The sequence below is a fragment of the Asterias rubens genome, chromosome 3 (genome assembly GCF_902459465.1).
Source record: "Asterias rubens chromosome 3, eAstRub1.3, whole genome shotgun sequence".
Classification (NCBI taxonomy): Eukaryota; Metazoa; Echinodermata; class Asteroidea; order Forcipulatida; family Asteriidae; genus Asterias; species Asterias rubens.
Window position 1 is genome coordinate 183,689 of NC_047064.1, and position 18,481 is coordinate 202,169.

The 18,481-nt window shown below is 37.7% G+C and overlaps 2 protein-coding genes across 2 annotated transcripts; both read left to right on the forward strand.

The window, feature by feature from the left end:
* Nucleotides 1–6,665, forward strand: LOC117288582 (organic cation transporter protein-like). Its single transcript, XM_033769493.1, has 10 exons — nucleotides 1–476; nucleotides 767–870; nucleotides 1,945–2,093; nucleotides 2,650–2,818; nucleotides 3,186–3,327; nucleotides 4,055–4,146; nucleotides 4,606–4,814; nucleotides 5,099–5,207; nucleotides 5,601–5,809; nucleotides 6,445–6,665. The coding sequence occupies exons 1-10, from the start codon at nucleotides 66–68 to the stop codon at nucleotides 6,597–6,599; spliced, it is 1,749 nt and encodes a 582-aa protein (XP_033625384.1). The 5' UTR covers nucleotides 1–65; the 3' UTR covers nucleotides 6,600–6,665.
* Nucleotides 6,666–8,419: 1,754 nt separating this feature from the next.
* LOC117288255 (lysophosphatidic acid phosphatase type 6-like) lies at nucleotides 8,420–17,772 on the forward strand. Its single transcript, XM_033769038.1, has 9 exons — nucleotides 8,420–8,678; nucleotides 9,210–9,341; nucleotides 10,199–10,329; nucleotides 11,749–11,840; nucleotides 12,234–12,454; nucleotides 15,537–15,712; nucleotides 16,317–16,485; nucleotides 16,840–17,014; nucleotides 17,553–17,772. Exons 1-8 carry the CDS (start codon nucleotides 8,505–8,507, stop codon nucleotides 16,963–16,965), a joined length of 1,221 nt encoding a protein of 406 aa, XP_033624929.1. The 5' UTR covers nucleotides 8,420–8,504; the 3' UTR covers nucleotides 16,966–17,014; nucleotides 17,553–17,772.
* The last annotated feature ends 709 nt before the right edge of the window (nucleotides 17,773–18,481 follow it).

Sequence of the window (18,481 nt, forward strand, 5' to 3'; positions counted from 1 at the left end):
CAGTCGCTTTGGGCATAACAGTCGCAAACACCGAGTAGCAGTGTACTTTTTGATAACCAATCAACATGACTATAGAGTATGATAATATTCTGGCCAAAGTTGGTCCTTTTGGGAAGTACCAGAAGATTATTTGTTTAACACTTTGGTTTGTGGCAATCCCATCTGCATGGCATGCTATCGGACAAGTGTTTTTGGCGGCAAAAACAGACCACTGGTGTGCAGTGCCGGAATACCTATCACTCAACTGTTCTTTCCAACAAGAAGCGGAAGAGTGTTTGGATGAGCAGAAATTCATTACCATACCTTCTACTGTCAACAAAGAAGGAAATGTCATATACTCGAAATGTGAGCGTTATGAGTTTGTACTGGATGTCAACGCAACGTCTGGACACCATGGGACACCAATAGGGACAATTAACTGCGACATTGGATGGGAATACGATCGAACTCAGTATAAGACGACAATCATTCAGGAGGTCAGTTAGTAACATTAATGTATTCAAAACTAATTCAAATCATGCCGTTATTTAGGCATATAAACATGATTATTCGCATTGTGTATTAATCGGGGGATGGTGTTGATTTGTTTGGATTTGCAATAAAAACAGTTAAATATAAACCTCAGGCTAAACTAAGACAAAGCATTGTGTAAGGTTCAGCACACTAACACTTTAACTATTTATTTTAGCCTATATCTTACAGATATCTTGAAGAAAAAAAACACTAATTGTATTAACAAATCTATCTCGCTGTGTTTGTTCCATAGTTTGACTTGGTTTGCTCCCGTGGGGACCTCCCTGGTATTGCGCAATCTGTCTACTTTGCTGGTGTCCTGTTTGGTTCTTTACTATGGGGTGCTATTTCAGACTGGTGAGTGGGGCTAGCATGCTGATCATTATTGGTGTGTCAAACAGTGGTATTATTATAACCGGTTTATCCATTGTTGATAACTCTTTAAAAATAAAAAACTATTATTCCGAACACAAATGCAAATTATTTGTTACATTTAAAGGCATACTTTTGGTGATTACTCAAAATAATTATTATCATGATATTGATAGTAATGGGGAGAGGTTAATAGTATAAAACATTGTGAGAAACGGATCCCTCTGATGTAGTTTTCGAGAAAGAAGTAATTTTCAACGAATTTGATTTCGAGACCTCAGATTAATAATTTGAGGTCTCGAAATCAAGCATCTGAAAGCACTCACACACTTCGTGTGACATGGGTGTTTTTTCTTTCAGTATTATCTCGCAACTTCGACGACCGATTGAGCTCCAATTTTCACAGGCTTGTTATCTTATTATGGTGTTCCATATCTTATGCATATGTTGAGATACACAACTGTGAAGACTAGTCTTTGACAATTACCAATAGTGTCCAGTGTCTTTAATGGAAATCTGTGAACATTGTGTTAGGACTCGTCTTATCTCGAATTAGGACGAGTAACTCGTCCTAACTTAGGATTAATCTTAAGGTCTGCATGCTACAGTGCAGGGTTGGGACTCGTCCTAAGTCCTAAGATTAATCTTAAGTTTTGTGAAATCGACACATGGGAGGTTATACCGTTTTTGTACTCTTGTGGGACTTTTGCTTAAAAATAAGTCTTCCCTTATCATCCTTTGTTTCAATTATTGGGCTGCTATTGGGTTGGCTTGTTTGTTTGTTTGCTTGCTTGCTTGCTTGCTTGCTTGCTTGCTTGCTTGCTTGCTCGCTCGTTCGTTCGTTCGTCCGTCCGTCCGTCCGTCCGTCCGTTCGTCCGTCCGTCCGTCCGTCCGTCCGTCCGTCCGTCCGTCCGTCCGTCCGTCCGTCCGTCCGTCCGTCCGTCCGTCCGTCCGAACGGCCGTCCGTCCGTTCGTTCGTTCGTTCGTTCGTTCGTTCGTTTGTGTTTATTGATATGTATTTTTTTTTTTGGGGGGGGGGGGGGGCTATTTATATTCCAGGATTGGAAGGCGAACTGCATTTTTCCTGACTCTTGTAATGTCATGCACAGCTACCGTTGCAACGAGTTTTGTGTCCAGCTTCACTTCGTATACCATTCTTCGCTTTATCATTGCCTCAGATGGAAGTTACCTTATCGCATTTGTTTTAGGTAAATAGTTTGACACTCTTGACTCGTTTCAATGCAGTTATCATAATAATTTCCATTTTGTATAATTACAAACCAAGTAATATGTAAACACAAGGTCTATTGGTGCCACTAAGTTAAGTTTTTCTGTTTGAACGCAACATGTTGAGTCCCGACTCTGCAACTTCATAGGACAATATCCTTTATGTCTGCCAATTCCTACTAGAAAACCCAGGTTTTTTTCACGGCATTATGTCGCCGTATACTTTGCATCATATCGCCATCGTTTATATTAAAACTATTGCTTGATATAGCTGTACACTCTTGAGTTATATCGCAATTTAAATAACGCAACATTATTGTTTGCGATTATTATCATAAATAAGGTGAACGCCGTAAAAAAAACTTGAGTTCTATAGGAATTTGAGAGGAATAAAAACTAATTATTATACATTAACATGACAAGGTGAATCACTTATAATCTGTATCAAAATAGTGTTGAACCTCGCTAATGTTTTATTTTGTCTGAATCAAACTGATTAATCACTTTCTTTGTACTTTTTTTGTCGGGACTCCATAGTGACGGAACTTGTTGGACCCAAGAGTCGTACCATGGTGGGAACCTTGGTAGCTGTTTTTTTCTCTATAGGTTATGCCCTACTATCATTAATAGCATATTCAATAAGAGAATGGCGTCATCTGCAAATGGCTATATCGTTTCCACGGTTCATTTTTTTCCTGTTGTTCCTGTAAGTTATTAATCTTGTTATCACTCAGTTATTTGCTAACAGTAAAAACAAACATGATGTCAAGTGCGACCCGACCCACTCTCTCTTACGATTAGAAAATAGTTTCCCCTTATGAACACAATGTTGCTTTCTACTAGTCCATCTCGACCGTATTAAAGAAAGCCGCCACTGTCATTTTGAGAAGAGATATTTGTTTAGGCCTACACATTTTTTTATTAATATGGTTCTAACACCATTGTATCAGTTCAATTGTTCATACAGTAGTTTCGGCTTTCATTTAATTTATTCGGTAACAGGCAGCTAGTTGATGACTACCATTTCTCACCAATTTACCCTGTTTCATAAATTGACTTAAACCTTCAACCAGATTTCTGCCAGAGTCACCTCGTTGGCTGATCAGTAAAAATAAATTACCTCAAGCAGAGAAGATCACTCATAAGATTGCCAAATACAACGGTGTAAAGGTTCCTGATAAACTGATTGTCAACCAAGACACTCCTCAAGAAGAGGTACACTATAATAAACTCTATTAAAGGCAGTGGACATATTGGTAATTGTCAAAGACTAGCCTTCATAGTTGGTGTATCTCAACATATGCATAAAACAAAAAACCTGTCAAAATTTGAGCTCAATCGGTCATCGAACTTGCGAGATAATAATAACAGAAAAAACACCCTTGTCACACGAAAATGTGTGCGTTTAGATGGTTGATTTCGAGACCTCAAGTTCTAAATCTGAGGTCTCGAAATCAAATTTGTGGAAAACTATATAGCACTTCAGAGGGAGCGGTTTCGCACAATGTTTTATACCATCAACCTCTCCCCATTACTCGTCACCAAGAAAGGTTTTATGCTAATAATTATTTTGAGTAAATACCAATAGTGTCCACTGCCTTTAATCTGGAAAGATGAAAAACTTCTTAGTTTATAAGTTTTCTTATAATTATGTAAAGTTTCCCCTATATGAATTTTCATAATCTTTCAGCATTGAGGATTGGGACATGTACGAATTCCAACAGGTGACTACAATTCACAACATCAGATTTGGTCTATGTGTTAACTTCAAACATTTAAACATTTTCAATATAAAGATATCTTTGTTATTATTAATAACAAATGGAAATTCTGTCAACAATTTCAAATTGCGTACTGGCCCTGGACTTTCCTGGCCTAGATACTGACCTCTACCCGCACGTGTGTAATCATAAACTAAAACCAAAACACATTTATTCGACAGGTTACACACAGTTTCTTTCGTCAAGTGACCCAACTTGACCTCTTTAGAACCCCAAACATGCGGAAGAAAACTATGAACATCTTCTATAACTGGTAAGCATCTTTTGGTTCTGGTAAGCACAAGCCGTTTTCGGACCCAAACTTTAGCCTTTGCAGCAGTGTCAGTATCTGACTCCATTTCGTCTGTCAATTTGAGAAGAAAACGGGCAATGCTGACTCAGAAGTAAGCTTAGTCTGTGGTGGGATTCGATATTCTGTCCGGGGTTATTTTAAGGGAGTGCGGATTTAGAGAGAAAGGACATGGTCAAAAAGAACGGTCAACAGTTATCAACAGACTTTCTAAATATAACATTTTGACATTTCAGAGAGGTAGGACACATAAGGCCATTGGTAAAATACTTTGGTATTTACTGCGCGAGTGTTGAAACGATAAGGTTTATATGACATAATAGGCCTTAACCCCTGCCACCGACGAATGAAACACACTTCACATAATATTGCTGCTTTTTTTCTTCTTTTTCTTAAAAGATAAAAATTTACTTTTTGATTTAGGTTTGTGAATAGTCTTGTATACTACGGCCTTTCTCTAGGAACCTCTTCACTTGGTATCGATGTGTATGTTGCTGCATTTGCATTCGGTGCAGTTGAGTTACTTGGCTATTTATCAAGTTGGTTTGTCATTGAGAGATTGGGGCGCAGACTTCCCCTCTTTCTCTACTTGCTTTCTGGGGGAGCAGCTTGTACAATCTCCTCAATCTTCCGTAAGTTACAGTTTAAAACAAAAATCGTGACTTGTTAAAAAAAAAACGATTGAATGTAACATACACAATAATGTATACCGCCTCAAACACGCCTCAAACAACCGGATTTTAACACCAAGCTTCATCACCAGTGTACTTTAAATCCAGAGAAACGTATGAATGGGTCCGCTATTTAGAAGCGCTAACAAACAAAATTAATTGTCGTAACTTAAACAATTTGGTTTGTAATTGTTTGTTTGCTTTTAGTTGTTCTTGTTATTGTAGTTTGTTGTTTTTGTTTACAGAACCTGGTGTAGCGAGGGCCTGTACAGCAATGATTGGTAAATTTGCCATCTCAGGTTCTTTTAATATCATCTACGTATTCTCAGCTGAGTTGTTTCCAACACCTGTTAGGTAATTAATTAGCACTCAAAGATTAAAGGAACATCATGCATTATAAATATTGACATGAAATCCTTAACATTGTGATGACGAGAAGTGAATGAGTCAACAGTAGCATGCGAAATGGCAGCTGTTTAACTAGGAGATAATAATAACCACTAATCTTTCATGGGGGTTTTCATTCAGTGTCTCAAATGAAAGCTTTAATACAACATCATGGCTTAAATAGAATAGTTTTGTCTTTTATTCAAATCGTGTTTTCTAACATCAATATAAGGCAAATTATTGGGTGATGCAACCTTAAGGCGACCAACCTACGTTGTACAATTTATTCCCATTGTTATCATAAATTAATAATAAGTTGAATGCGACTGTTGAATTCTCCGTTGATGTTTATTTTGTCAGGAGTATTGGGATGGGTCTGTCGTCAATGTTTGCCCGTATTAGTAGCATCTTAGCCCCGGTCATTGTTATCCTCAGCAAGCACTGGGAACCTCTTCCTCTAGTTGTCTTCGGAGTTTGCTGTTTAGTAGCGAGTCTCCTATCACTTCTACTCCCTGAGACTCTAAACCAACATTTGCTGGAAACAATGAAGGATGGCGAAGAGTTTGGAAGTAAGTCTTTCTCTGTTTCAAGTGTCGGTGAAGAAAACAAAGTTGTTTAAAGTTGTCACCCCCCCCCCCTGAAAAATACCCCAAATAAAAAGAAACAAAAACATTAATAAATAAGTAAATCAACTAGGCGTCGTGTGTCTTTTGATAAACAGAACACTTTGCTTTTTCGACTCTTATTTCATTTCAGCTCAAATTTCAGACTGTTGTGATTTTTAACTATGAACGATCAGAACAAAAACAAAACCTGTTCCGGCAAGAGTGCCAGACTAAGTTAATACACAATAATGTACGTAAATAAATCTGCCTAGGCCTATGGGTCTGCCATTTTGTTAGTTAATTTCATGTGAAGATCCGGTGCAAACACGTACACCTTGCCTATATACATTTAAGTATACACTATACAGTATGATTTTATACCGTGTGTAGGCCTACACAAGGAAAATTACCCACAAAATGGCGTAATCAAACCATTTAATGGTGATGACGTCACGGTGCATTGGGCCAACAGCTAATTTGTTTTAGAGGAATGCCATCGCAGTAACCAATGCATTCATATTTTACAGTTATTAGAATTTGACATAATGTTTTAACGAAGAGAGTTAACGTACATTTTGAATCCTTTGACTTATCCACAGAGAACAAAGGCTTTGATATGTCAGCCATTTTTAAAGGCCCATTTACACCGAAACCAACACCGTCAGGGAATGAGCTGACAAAGAGAGCTGGGAATTATTCTAAGGTTTCATCTAAGGAAAACCAGTCGACAGTTAAGGAATCAACAACGGTGTAAAATGTGTATACATGTACCTACATCGTGGCTGATCCACAGTCAAGCGCATCGTGCAAGCTCTTTCAATCCCAGCGTGTGGGTTCGAATCCCGACCTGGCTGGTCGCGATGATTGTGTATTTTGAGCAAAATATTTTAACATAATTGCTTTGTCTTTTGAATCTGGACGTAAGTCCCGTTGGATAGGTAGAACATTACACAAAAACCCAAATAACATATCGGGTAAGATCGGGGTTTATCTCTGTGTTTCTGATTTATTCCAAGCACCCTTGTCTAACAATAATATTATTTCCTCAGTCTTCCGTGAACTACTTGCTTTTATGACATTATTGGTTTCTTTGCCAGTTAAATAATTAATACCAACGACGAGTTTGCTTTCAAAAGTGTTTTAAGTTTAGGTAAGAAAACAGGTTGTGATATTATGTATGTAGGGCCTACTTTATTAGGGAAGAATGCCGATGGAATCATCCAACGAACGAATGGACTGCGTTTGAGAGGATTAAACAATGAACTATAGACAGGCCACTTAGGTGAGGATTGCTTGCGCATGCCAAAACCAAAGGGTAAAAAAGTGACCATTCTTATTGCGCTTGACTGAGAAAGGTTTATGGTGGAGAGAGAAGATCGATCATTTTCAACCTATAGAGACGACCCTAAGGCAGTTTTCATACGAAAACTGGGTCCAAGAATGTGATGATTTTGTTGTGAAGTGCATTTGCAGCTGGGTTTATGATTCTGATTTATGATTGCACACTTTTATTGACAAAATAGGCCTACTGAGTTTATGAAGAGATATATTATTTTAATAGGTACAACAAATCGGGGGAAAATAATATTACGTGTTCGAAGGAAATCATTACAAAACAAAAAACTTCGTCCGAATGCAGACCTATCTTGATTTATTGCACTTTCATCATTGACATGTAGGCCTAGGCCTACGGAGCTAAACAATAATATAAGCTTGATTCGAATGAGTTTCAAAACATGATGCAATTGTTTTATTGTCAATGTGTTTTATTGTGCATAATAGGCCTATTGTATTTTGATAGTCGGTTAAAGTTTAAATTAAAAAGAACCCTAATCTAAAAAATTAACTATAGTGGCAAGCAGAAGATTTTGTCCCTATAATCAATCGATTAGAGCGAATTCCAGCACGGCCTGCTCAGGGACATGCTACAAGTGGTGTTGGGCGGAGACAACTTCGATCAAATAGCTCCTGACCTGTTCACCATACTTTGTTGAGCCAAGAACAAGTCACATCACTTTTGCTGATCTAGAGCCTTAAGTTCTCAGTATCCAAACTCTGGAATAAACTTCCAAATCAGGACCCCCCCCCCCCGGCCCCCCATGTCGCCTCTGACAGCCCATTACATTATTAACTAACCCAATTGGGTTCCACCACAATAAATAGGCCAACAATCATGCGCCAAGCTGATTATCTTTTTGTGTCATCACAATCTTTTGAATAATAACGTTTTTCGGGTCATGCAATTAATAGATTGTGTACTTTGGGCTTTGTGCTTCAACTTTTGAGGATGGGAGAAATGCCTCATGGAAACTGGCAGCAAGTCGGTTGTGGTGTTTTTTTTATATATGGTAATTAGCAAATATTCCGAATGGCTGACCAAAAATTGTGTTTCAAGAGGCTGAGAGACTTTAAATTATTTGTTTGAGTATTTAAATTACCTAGCATTGCAATTATTTTCTATGGAAGTTTCACCCACACAGATAAAAAAAAAAGGTGCACCCCGTGGTGGCGCGCGTCTAAGAACCGAGCGCCCTCAAGCGTTGAATGTAAGTGAAGGGTATTGCCAATCGACGAATAATGATTAAATCATTCATTGTAATGGTCTGTATTGTATTATGTAAGATAAAGTTCTGCAATTGCATCAAAATTGATACTCAAAATGCAAGGTAACGATCGTAAACACCTCCCAAGAAATGGCTGTTTCTTGAGCTCAGACATCAGGGAAGAGTCTATGGAGACTTTGGACCAACCTGGCATGCAACTGAAGTTGGTGTTGATTTTCTTCAGACATGGTGCCAGAACTCCGATTAGGATAACACCGGGAATTGAAGAAGTGAGTTCGTGTAACTGTAAAAACTGTTTTGAATGACAACAAATCTTACTTTTCGAATTCCTAAAATAGAGATTTTTAATAATATTTTAAATTAAATCGGGTAATATTTCCGTATCCGGCCATTTCTTTTTACTCATTGAAATTTTTAACAAATCATAATAAATGAAAAAAGGGATAAGGTGTCGCCACTTTTTCACGCATTTTTACAAAAAGGGATGTCTCATTGAGGTAAATTAGATACTATAGTATTAGTATTTCATAGCGAATGAAAAAGTGGTGGCGTCATACGGAAACTTTTTCTAAAAAAATAAGTAAGTAAGACTACATGATCATGGACTAAGAGGAAACTATAAATACATAGTGAACTTGCAGGTACAACCATTGAGTTGGCTCTGAAAAGTGCCGGTTTGGTCACGACGTTTCAAACAGTATACTCAGTAAATCTGCTCATCTTCATCAGGAGAAGACGAAAGAAGAAAAGACTAGGTCAAATAAAACTGTACTTCATGAAAAGCTTCTGTGTTTCTGCAGGCAAATTGGGACAAAGAAATGTGTGTGGAAGAAGATCATCATAAAGTAGAGTATGACATATTCTCTTTGGACGGCAAATCTGGACCTCATCACTCCCCGATTGAACAATCATATCAAGCAAACGCATTTAAAGTAAGTCAAAGTGTAATTATAATATTCGGCGTTCTGGTAATGTAACTAAGGAATTTCCATTTCTTCTGTAACCGATGAATGAAGAGTTCAAGATGACTGAGAACTCAGTTTTTAGGAAAATGTCAATTTGAGGAAAGCCTACTCCAGAACTATGCGGTTTTGTTTCGCTACGAAGAATAGTTCCCAGACGCGCGCCCATATTTTTGTACACAAAGCACGGATCAGGTATTTATTCTTTACAAGACGAACATTTGGAGATAACTCTCCACGTTTGTCCTGGGAAAAAAATACGCACACGATCGGGGACAATCAGCATTTGTAGTGAAGCGGTAAAACGGAGTAGTTTGGGACTGAATTACGGTAAGAATTTATCATTTTTAAGTATTTTTGAGATTGCGGAGTGGATTTTCTGTCACCCACAGGGCCAATGAGAGTTCAAAGGACACATAGCCTAATTTTGGCAAAAGAAAAAAAAGAAAAAAAAGATTTGCATTCAGAAAAATTAAAACTTTATAAAAGAACCAGAAAAAAAGCAGACTCCTACATGTCGTGAGAGTAACGAAAACCGCATAGTTCTACATGTAGGAGTAAGGAAAGTCATGCAATCAGGAAGTGACTGAAAATCAAATCCACATGCAAAGCTCTGTGTCAGAGGTGGGTTTGAACCAGGGTCCACCGAGTTTACAACAACTTATTTTAATAGGTTTTTCATAGGCCTTCTATCAGTTTTCTGACCCAAAAAGACTTTCCTTCATGATTTATTAATACAGCTATAGATTGTCACAAGGAACGTCACAGTTTTTAACCATTTGGCTTTGAATGCAATGCTGGCAAATCTTTATCTTGTGTTTTCATAGGGTGGAGCTACAAGAGGACAGCTGACGGTGTTAGGAATGAACCAAAGTTATGAACTTGGAACATACTTCAAGAAACACTACATTGAGAAATGTAACTTCTTATCTCCAGAGTTCAGTAGCAATGAATTATTGTAAGTAGTGTACAAAATAAGGGTGTCGTCTTTTGACCAGACAAGTCCTTTTTTAAGCCATGTCTTTGGCTTGGCTCTGGCTTAGGATCTGTCTCTCTGTTGAAAGCCCTCATACCAAATGCAAGTGTTTTCTAAATAACCGAAAGCCTAAGCCGCAGCCTACACCCAAGCCATGGTTCCAGAAATGGCCATTGTACTCACTGGGCCACTGCTGGGCCATTTATTTACTTTCTTAAACCAACTCTGCTTTATTTGAAGTAAACAGGCAGCACTACCAAGTGTATATGTAGAGACCAAGCTCAAACAATTACACAAACCATCTCCGCCATTACTAGTACCTATTTACCTCTTGGTTAGGAGAAGCAATTATAGTTGAGCCTCTTGCTCAGTGACACAAGTAAAAATGTCATGAATGGGACATGCTAAACTATATCGCTTGATCTTTTTTGGATACATTTTAGACAGATCTTAGGAAAGTAGAAAAGGGTTTCCTGCTGTTCATATTCTGAGTGTTGAAATGCTGTTTGGGTTTTCTTTCTTTAATTTATCGACTTCTTATCTTTGGTAACCCATTCACAAACAAACAATGTCTCCCACAGGCATCTAAGAATAACACAAACGAATAAAAAGGTCTTACTTGATTTCTATCTGAGAAAATAGAATTAGCTGTTGCAAACAACTTACCAACCAAATCGACCGAGAGTATAAATGCAAAAAATAGTTAATGGCCTGACGTTTCGACCCTAGCAGAGTCTTTCTCGAAGGCTAAATGACAACACAACAAGCATGAACAGGTAACTAAGTGAAACATAAGGCAATGAGAGAAAGAAAGAACAAACTGTGAAATACAACCAACAAGTTGTTTGCAACAGCTAATTCGATTTTCTCATCTATATTCCTCTGTTGCAGTATCCCTTTGGTGATCCTCCTTACCTCCCTGGTTTCTTGTTACATTTTGTCTTATTTGTTGGTTGTATTTCACAGTTTGTTCTTTCTTTCTCTCATTGCCTTATGTTTCACTTAGTTACCTGTTCATGCTTGTTGTGTTGTCATTTAGCCTTCGAGAAAGACTCTGCTAGGGTCGAAACGTCAGGCCATTAACTATTTTTTGCATTTATACTCTCGGTCGATTTGGTTGGTAAGTTGTTTGCAACAGCTAATTCTATTTTCTCATCTATATTCCTCTGTTGCAGTATCCCTTTGGTGATCCTCCTTACCTCCCTGGTTTCTTGTTACATTTTGTCTTATTTGTTGGTTGTATTTCACAGTTTGTTCTTTCTTTCTCTCATTGCCTTATGTTTCACTTAGTTACCTGTTCATGCTTGTTGTGTTGTCATTTAGCCTTCGAGAAAGACTCTGCTAGGGTCGAAACGTCAGGCCATTAACTATTTTTTGATTTCTATCTCTTAACTTCCCCAGTATGCGCTCAACCAACATCAACAGGAATATAAAGTCCCTTTCCTGTGTTTTAGGTGGCCTTTATGGAGACAGCCTCAGCACCAAGCAGAATGGTAAGATTCTCAAGTAATCTTGGCTTTTTACTAGACACTAAAAATATGTCCGGGGGGTGTGTTCAACTTTGCAGAGTTGCAATAAAACATTCATTGTCATTGTTTGCAGCCGATTTCGCTGGCAAAGATATGGTTGGTGTATAATGCACACACAACACTCGGGACATTTTATCATCAAAGAGAAGGGGTTTGCCTCTGTGTTTTGATCAACTGCATAATGCACCCTCTCTCAGCATGTTTGGAGTATAGTATATTTGAACGAATCAGAGTGGAATTTGTGTACTGTGGGCAATAAATGAGAAATTTAAGATAGTTTGGGTCTATAACTTACAAGATAGTTCTCTCCTTTTTCAGAGTTACTTTTTATACTTTCTTTGTTTCCTTGATTTACAGAGTCACCAAGGATTCATGTGGATCATTCCTCAACAGAAATCCTTTATCCAAATTATCAACATTCCAAACCACTCATGGACAACTTCTTCAAGACGGTTAAGAACACTGATGTTGTTCCTGGTGTACGACATGTCCGATTGCAAATACAGGAACTTCTAGAGCAGAATGAGGATGTCCATTTAGATTTAGTGTCAGTGAGAGACGGAATAAGTGCTAGAAAGGTAAAGTAAAAAGTTAAGTTTAGGCTTGTGCAGCAGCATAGCCACATTGGGGGGTGCCTGGGGTTTGTAACGCCTGGTTCATACTTTCTGCGAATGGGATATGAATGTTGACGTCACAAATTTGCAAAGAATTATTCGCAACAGTTGAAATTTGCTCAACACCTGCGAAACATTCGCTGCTAAAACAGCCCTGTGACTTCAAAATTTTGCAGGAAGTGTGAACCGGGCTTAAGCGTTGGATGGTATGTGGGGATTTGCTTTCTCTATAAGCCTACTAACATTTTGAGGTTTTGAAAAAGCGCATACATGTATACATGTATTAAGGGAATAAATGTGTGGTGAAGAGGGTTTAAACTAGAAGTTTAAACCCGCTGGAAGTTTAAACCCGCCGAGGCCTGGTTTTTGATAACTTTTATAGAGACGAAGAATTTTGAGAACAAAATTCTGCTAGTTTTGCCCCCTCGCCACTGGTACGCAATTTATCCGTTATTTTGCTATCCATGTTAATGGAAATTTGATAAATGAAACTTAAATCTTGTTTCTGCCTCTCATAGGCATTTCGCTCACTAATCTCAGTGCATTCACTTAACTTGTCAAGCTCTTTCTTCAGGAATACCGTCGGAACAGGTATTGTTTTCGTCGAGATTTTTATTATTTTTATTATTATTATTATTATTATTATTATTATTCTTGTTCTCGCCAAAACCCCATTGCATTTGTACACGCTCTTTATTTAAGTCTATTCTCCTAGACCATAACTTCAAAAGAGTGAAATCATATACCAAATTGAAGCTTAGAACATAAGCTTTACTCTAAATGTAAACAAAAGTAAAAATCTTAATTAATTTAGCCACGTAATCTTCATTTGAATATAACTGGATGCAGTCGCTTCCATGTTATTGTTAAATATTCTCTTTGGTAAATGACATACAGTATGTACCTATCATGAGTTGTGACTTCTTGAGATGAGTCTACGCATTTGAATATAACTGGATGCAGTCGCTTCCATTTTATTGTTAAACATTCTCTATGGTAAATGCAATTCAGTATGTACCTATCATGAGTTGTGACTTCTTGAGAGGAGTCTACTCAAGTCTCTTTTTCTTGTTTTTCTACCTACGTTCTGGACCACAGCGCAGTCCCTGTTTCTTCGTTTCGTAACTGAGTTCTGGACCAATATACTTTATACACGAAGGTTTAGGGTTTTCGTTTAACGAACGTGCGTATATAAATAGGGATTTTGGACGACGACGACATACCATGGTGTCCACAGAATTACACTAAACTTTACTGTCATTATCTTCAAACTGTTTAAAAACAGATTGAAGATAATGACAGTTGAAAGCTTCCCTTAAAATATTACTTGATGTGGTGTTGTAGTTTTTGAGAAATGAGTAAAAAAATTTCAAATTTAGACTCCGAGGTGGCGTCGTCCAGGACGAACGTGCGTAATTTAAATATGGGTTTTTGACGACGACGAGGTCGTCGTCAAAAACCCCTAAAGGCATCTAATACTACATTTCAACCCTACTTAAAAGTTATAGTCGTTAGCAGTTCATATTTAGTGACGATGTTCGCAAAATCATGAAACGAGAATTATTTCGCCGGATCATATTCCCCTCTGTTGATAGATAGACACATGTAAACCCTTTATTTATGCATTGGCCCTTATAGCCTAGTGGTCATCAGTCGCGATTACATATCTGATACCTGCGAGTTCAAATGTCTGTACGACTACAATATTTTTTGTTATCCCCCAAAACTAAAAAAATATTTATTTTGTGTAATATTTAAGTTAGATTCTTATCTTTATATCGATAGTGTTGCCTTTTCTTTTTCTCAATTGTTAGCCCAACATAACCTGTGTGCATGCATGACATGATGATGTTTGAAAAACACAGTAAGCGGAAAATGGTGATCATAAGCGCAGAGTTTGGTGGTTAAGAATTCTGTGAAATCAAATCGTACTCGATCAAACATCAAACCACCGACCCCAACAAATTTTTAAAATCGTAATTAATTAACCACGTGACCCATATTTGCATATTTAATTGGGAAATCTTTGAAGCACCATATCTCAAGAAGTACAAAGCCGTTTAACAGAGTTATAGACTCCTTGGGGATTGGAGATTAGATTAATTTTGAAAAACCGTGTCCTCAAGTTGACCTCTACTTCCAGGTCAACCGGAAGTGGGACCATATCTCAAGTACTGTACAACCGATTTTCAAACTTTTTAAAGTTTTAGACCCCTAAGGCGTTAAAAATAAACTTTGAAAAACCGTGACCTCAGGTTGACCTCTACTTCTTGGTCAACTGGAAGTGGGACCATATCTCAAGAAGTACACTGCCGATTTTTAGACTGTTGGTAGTTATAGACTCCTTGGGGATTGGAGATAAATTGCAAAAAACCGTGACCTCAACTTGACCTCTACTTCCGGGTCAACCCAAAGTGGGACAATATCGATTTTCAAACTTTTTTCAGTTAGAGACTCCTTTGGCATTGGAGTTAGCATTAGGTTACCATTACCCCATGTCGACCTCTACTTCCGGGTCAACCGGAAGTGGCACCATAACTCAAGACACTATTCAACATGTTCAAACTTGTTTTCAGTTATAGACTCCTTGGTCATTTTAGCACATAATCCAAGCAAAAGAACACGGAACAGCTTTGTGTTTGTTCACAAACACCTAATGTCTAGTTGTAATTGTTTTGATCAAAAAAAATATTTTCATAGGAATTTGTTTAAAAATTGTCTTAAATATAGTCATAACCCACTACCCTAAATTTCACAAAGCTTCAGAACCCTCCAGCTGTCGGGGATAAATTCAGATTGTTTAGTTATTATAAAATACAAAGTAATGATTATGAACAAGGGTATGGCGTCAGAAATCCAAGTTGTATGCTGGTTCAGGGGCCACACATATGCTAACTGTGATTAAACACTTCTGGCTGCGGTTATATCCTCCGTTTAAACACCTCTGTTTGTCAGCTCTCTCACCCCAAGTGTACATATCACATACTGTGCTTGTTTAATACTACTATAAACTGTTTGGTTCCAACCTTTTCTTTCTTTTTGATAGGTTCATGATGTTCCATTGTCGGCAGTTCTAGAACCATTGGCTAGTGTAATAGAAAAAGCAGCAGTTGGTATCACGTGTCACAGTCTAGGCAAAGGTACAGACACTCTACAGTATGCAATTGGACCACTTCTACAGCTGATATTAAGTAATATAGAGAGAGTCACTTCAAAAACATGGTGAGTTTAGCCTATTGACTTATTGCACTGATGTCACATATAAGCTGTTTGTCCATATCCTGCCACTTTGGGAGTTATAAATGCAGGTAAAGATAGTCCTTCTAACTTGAGAACTTGACTCCAATAATAGCGCAGACAAGATTTATCATGTGCCAACATCAGTTTAGGTTGGTCAATAGAACGTTTGTTTACAACCATTGACAAACATTTTGTGATGAGAAGTCGTGGATATCACAAATTGATATTGATACATAGTGAATGTATCGATTATAAAGACAATTTGCCAATCATTGGTTGGCAAATGGCATGAATGGATGTTACAAAATAAAGGTCTGTTGACCCCATTCAACTGACATCAACCATGATAAGTCTTGGTTATACCATTTTGGAGTTGGATCCCTTGGTCTTGAAGTTGGAAATGAACTGGGATCTACAGAGACGATGGGCAGGGGAAAAAGTCAACCTAAATTCCCTACTCATCAACAAACTGCAGTCAGTCTCCAACTTCTAATTACTTATACAGGTGTATGTAAAGACACAGTTTCATGATCACAAATACCAAAGTCTTAACTTTTTTATTTGGCTTTCCCTTTCTCTTTTGCAGTGAAGACAAGATGCACCTGTATGCCGTCCATGATACAACATTGATCCCACTTCTTATTGCAGTTGGTATCTTTGAAGATGCCTGGCCTGGATTCTGTTCTGATGTAATTATTGAGACGTATCAAGATCAGAATGGAGATTGCTTCATAAGGATCTTGTATCTTGGAAAGGTAATGTTCCTCACAAAGAAGATTAAGACAGAATGTTTCAGCTTCTCAAACAAAGAAGATACTTAATAAACCAAATACACAGATCCATTGTCATTTGATTGGTGGAACATGTACCATGTGCCATCAGCTATTTTGCAAAATAATTAATATTGGATAGGCTTGTCCAATATGGATGACTATGGTATACCTCCATTAACTTAATGTGAACCATGTGATTTTTAATAAAATCATATTCATAATTACAATGCCATAGACGATGGGGGCCTTTCAACTGGGAAATGTTCGCCACAATTTATTGGTTTTGTTTGCTCAATGCATGTTTAAAAGTTGTTGTTATTGTTGTTTTGATTGCAGGAGAAGAAGTTGGGGCCAAACAACAACACTCTCCTTCCCATGCAGGAGTTCAAGGATTTGCTGTCTCCTTGTCTTATAAATAAAGAAGAGTTTGAGAAATCTCTGATTAATGTTGAGACATTTTGATGAGTGTTCCAGCCTCAGAGGGGGAGACTCCTTGTCATATGTTAATGAGGTGAGTGAAGTTCAACTCCAGCAACTATTATGATCCAAATATCAAATTTCAATATTTGGAGCGAATTAAAGGTATGGCCATCAGGCCTGATACTTCACAGGGGCAATGAAGGCGATTGCCTTGGTGCCCTTGAAATGCTCCAGTAGAAATTTACAATTTCATTGTAGGGTGCCCTTTACCAAGGAGAGAATGCCTCGGTGCCCTTGCCCTTTCAAAAATGAAGCTAACAGGCCTGTGTCATACTTTGGTAAAGACCCAAAAAATAAACTGTTTTAATTTTTATCTGAATCCTACTTGTTGTAAAGTACCATGCACAAATATTGTTCTAAAGTGCCCTCATTGATTAGACAGCAATAAACGTTTGTTGAAAACATTTGAGTGTCCGAAGATGCAGTCCCATGCAGGGACTTTTGGACATTTATGTGGTGTTGGTTTGAATGCTGTCCCAAATACAGCTAGAGATGCAATTGGTGCCTGTGTCACCACAAGAATTGCTTAGCAATATATGTCAGCTTTTGTTTTTCTTTTTCTTTAATAGACCAGTAACTATACCTTGACAACTGGCTCTGTACTCAGCATAGAAAGCCTGCCATCATTAACACTTATACGTCACAGATTGATTCAACTTGGCATCATTGTTACATCATGAAATTATACTCGGCAATGTTTAAGATGTTAGGAGGATACACTGAAGGTAATTGACTCTGAATGATCATTAAAGAAGTTATGACTGCCAAACTTGGTTTAAGATTCCATCTTTCATAAAACCAATTAATTTAAAAACGTCCTCCATTGTACTACAATAAGCTGCCACACCATGTTACTTTGATTTGTTATGCCTAAGTCGTCACTTTCCTTCTACACAAAGTGTTTAAAGGGAAGGTACACTATTGGTAATTGTCAAAGACCAGTGTTCTCACTTGGTGTATCTCAACATATGCATAAAATAACAAACCTGTGAAAATTTGAGCTCAGTTGGTCGTCGGAGTTGGGAGAAAAGGATGGAAGAAAAAACACCCTTGCTGGGCGAATGTGTGTGCTTTGACAGATAGGAATAAAAGACTTCTAGCTAGAAGTCTTTTATTATTATTTTAGTGAGAAATTACCTCTACTTCAAAATCTATGCTACTTCAGAGGGAGCCGTTTCTGACAATGTTTTATACTATCAACAGCTCTCCAATGCTCGTTACCAAGTCAGTTTTTAAGTTAATATTTATTTTGAGTAATTACCAAACATGTACTTTCCCTTTAAAACTGAGCAACTTATCATAATTATTAACTCAACGGAAATGTACACAAAGTGTTTAATAATCATAAAAACCCAGTCTAAAAAAAGAGGACTCTGCCTTGGTGAAGCACTAATTGACTTGAAGACGTGCCTATTTCATTTGAAAACATGAATGTGATAGTTACTCTAGTACTATGAGGCAAAACTTTGAGGCACAATTTTGTTTATTATTAAAGGAT

Excerpts from the sequence above, each read along its gene's own strand:
- LOC117288582 (XM_033769493.1), top strand. The coding sequence starts at position 66 with ATGACTATAGAGTATGATAATATTCTGGCCAAAGTTGGTCCTTTTGGG. Across the intron at positions 3,328-4,054 it reads AAGACACTCCTCAAGAAGAG|GTTACACACAGTTTCTTTCG; the intron begins GTACACTATAAT and ends TTTATTCGACAG. Across the intron at positions 4,815-5,098 it reads TACAATCTCCTCAATCTTCC|AACCTGGTGTAGCGAGGGCC; the intron begins GTAAGTTACAGT and ends TTTTGTTTACAG.
- LOC117288255 (XM_033769038.1), top strand. The coding sequence starts at position 8,505 with ATGCAAGGTAACGATCGTAAACACCTCCCAAGAAATGGCTGTTTCTTG. Across the intron at positions 9,342-10,198 it reads ATCAAGCAAACGCATTTAAA|GGTGGAGCTACAAGAGGACA; the intron begins GTAAGTCAAAGT and ends GTGTTTTCATAG. Across the intron at positions 15,713-16,316 it reads AGAGTCACTTCAAAAACATG|TGAAGACAAGATGCACCTGT; the intron begins GTGAGTTTAGCC and ends TCTCTTTTGCAG.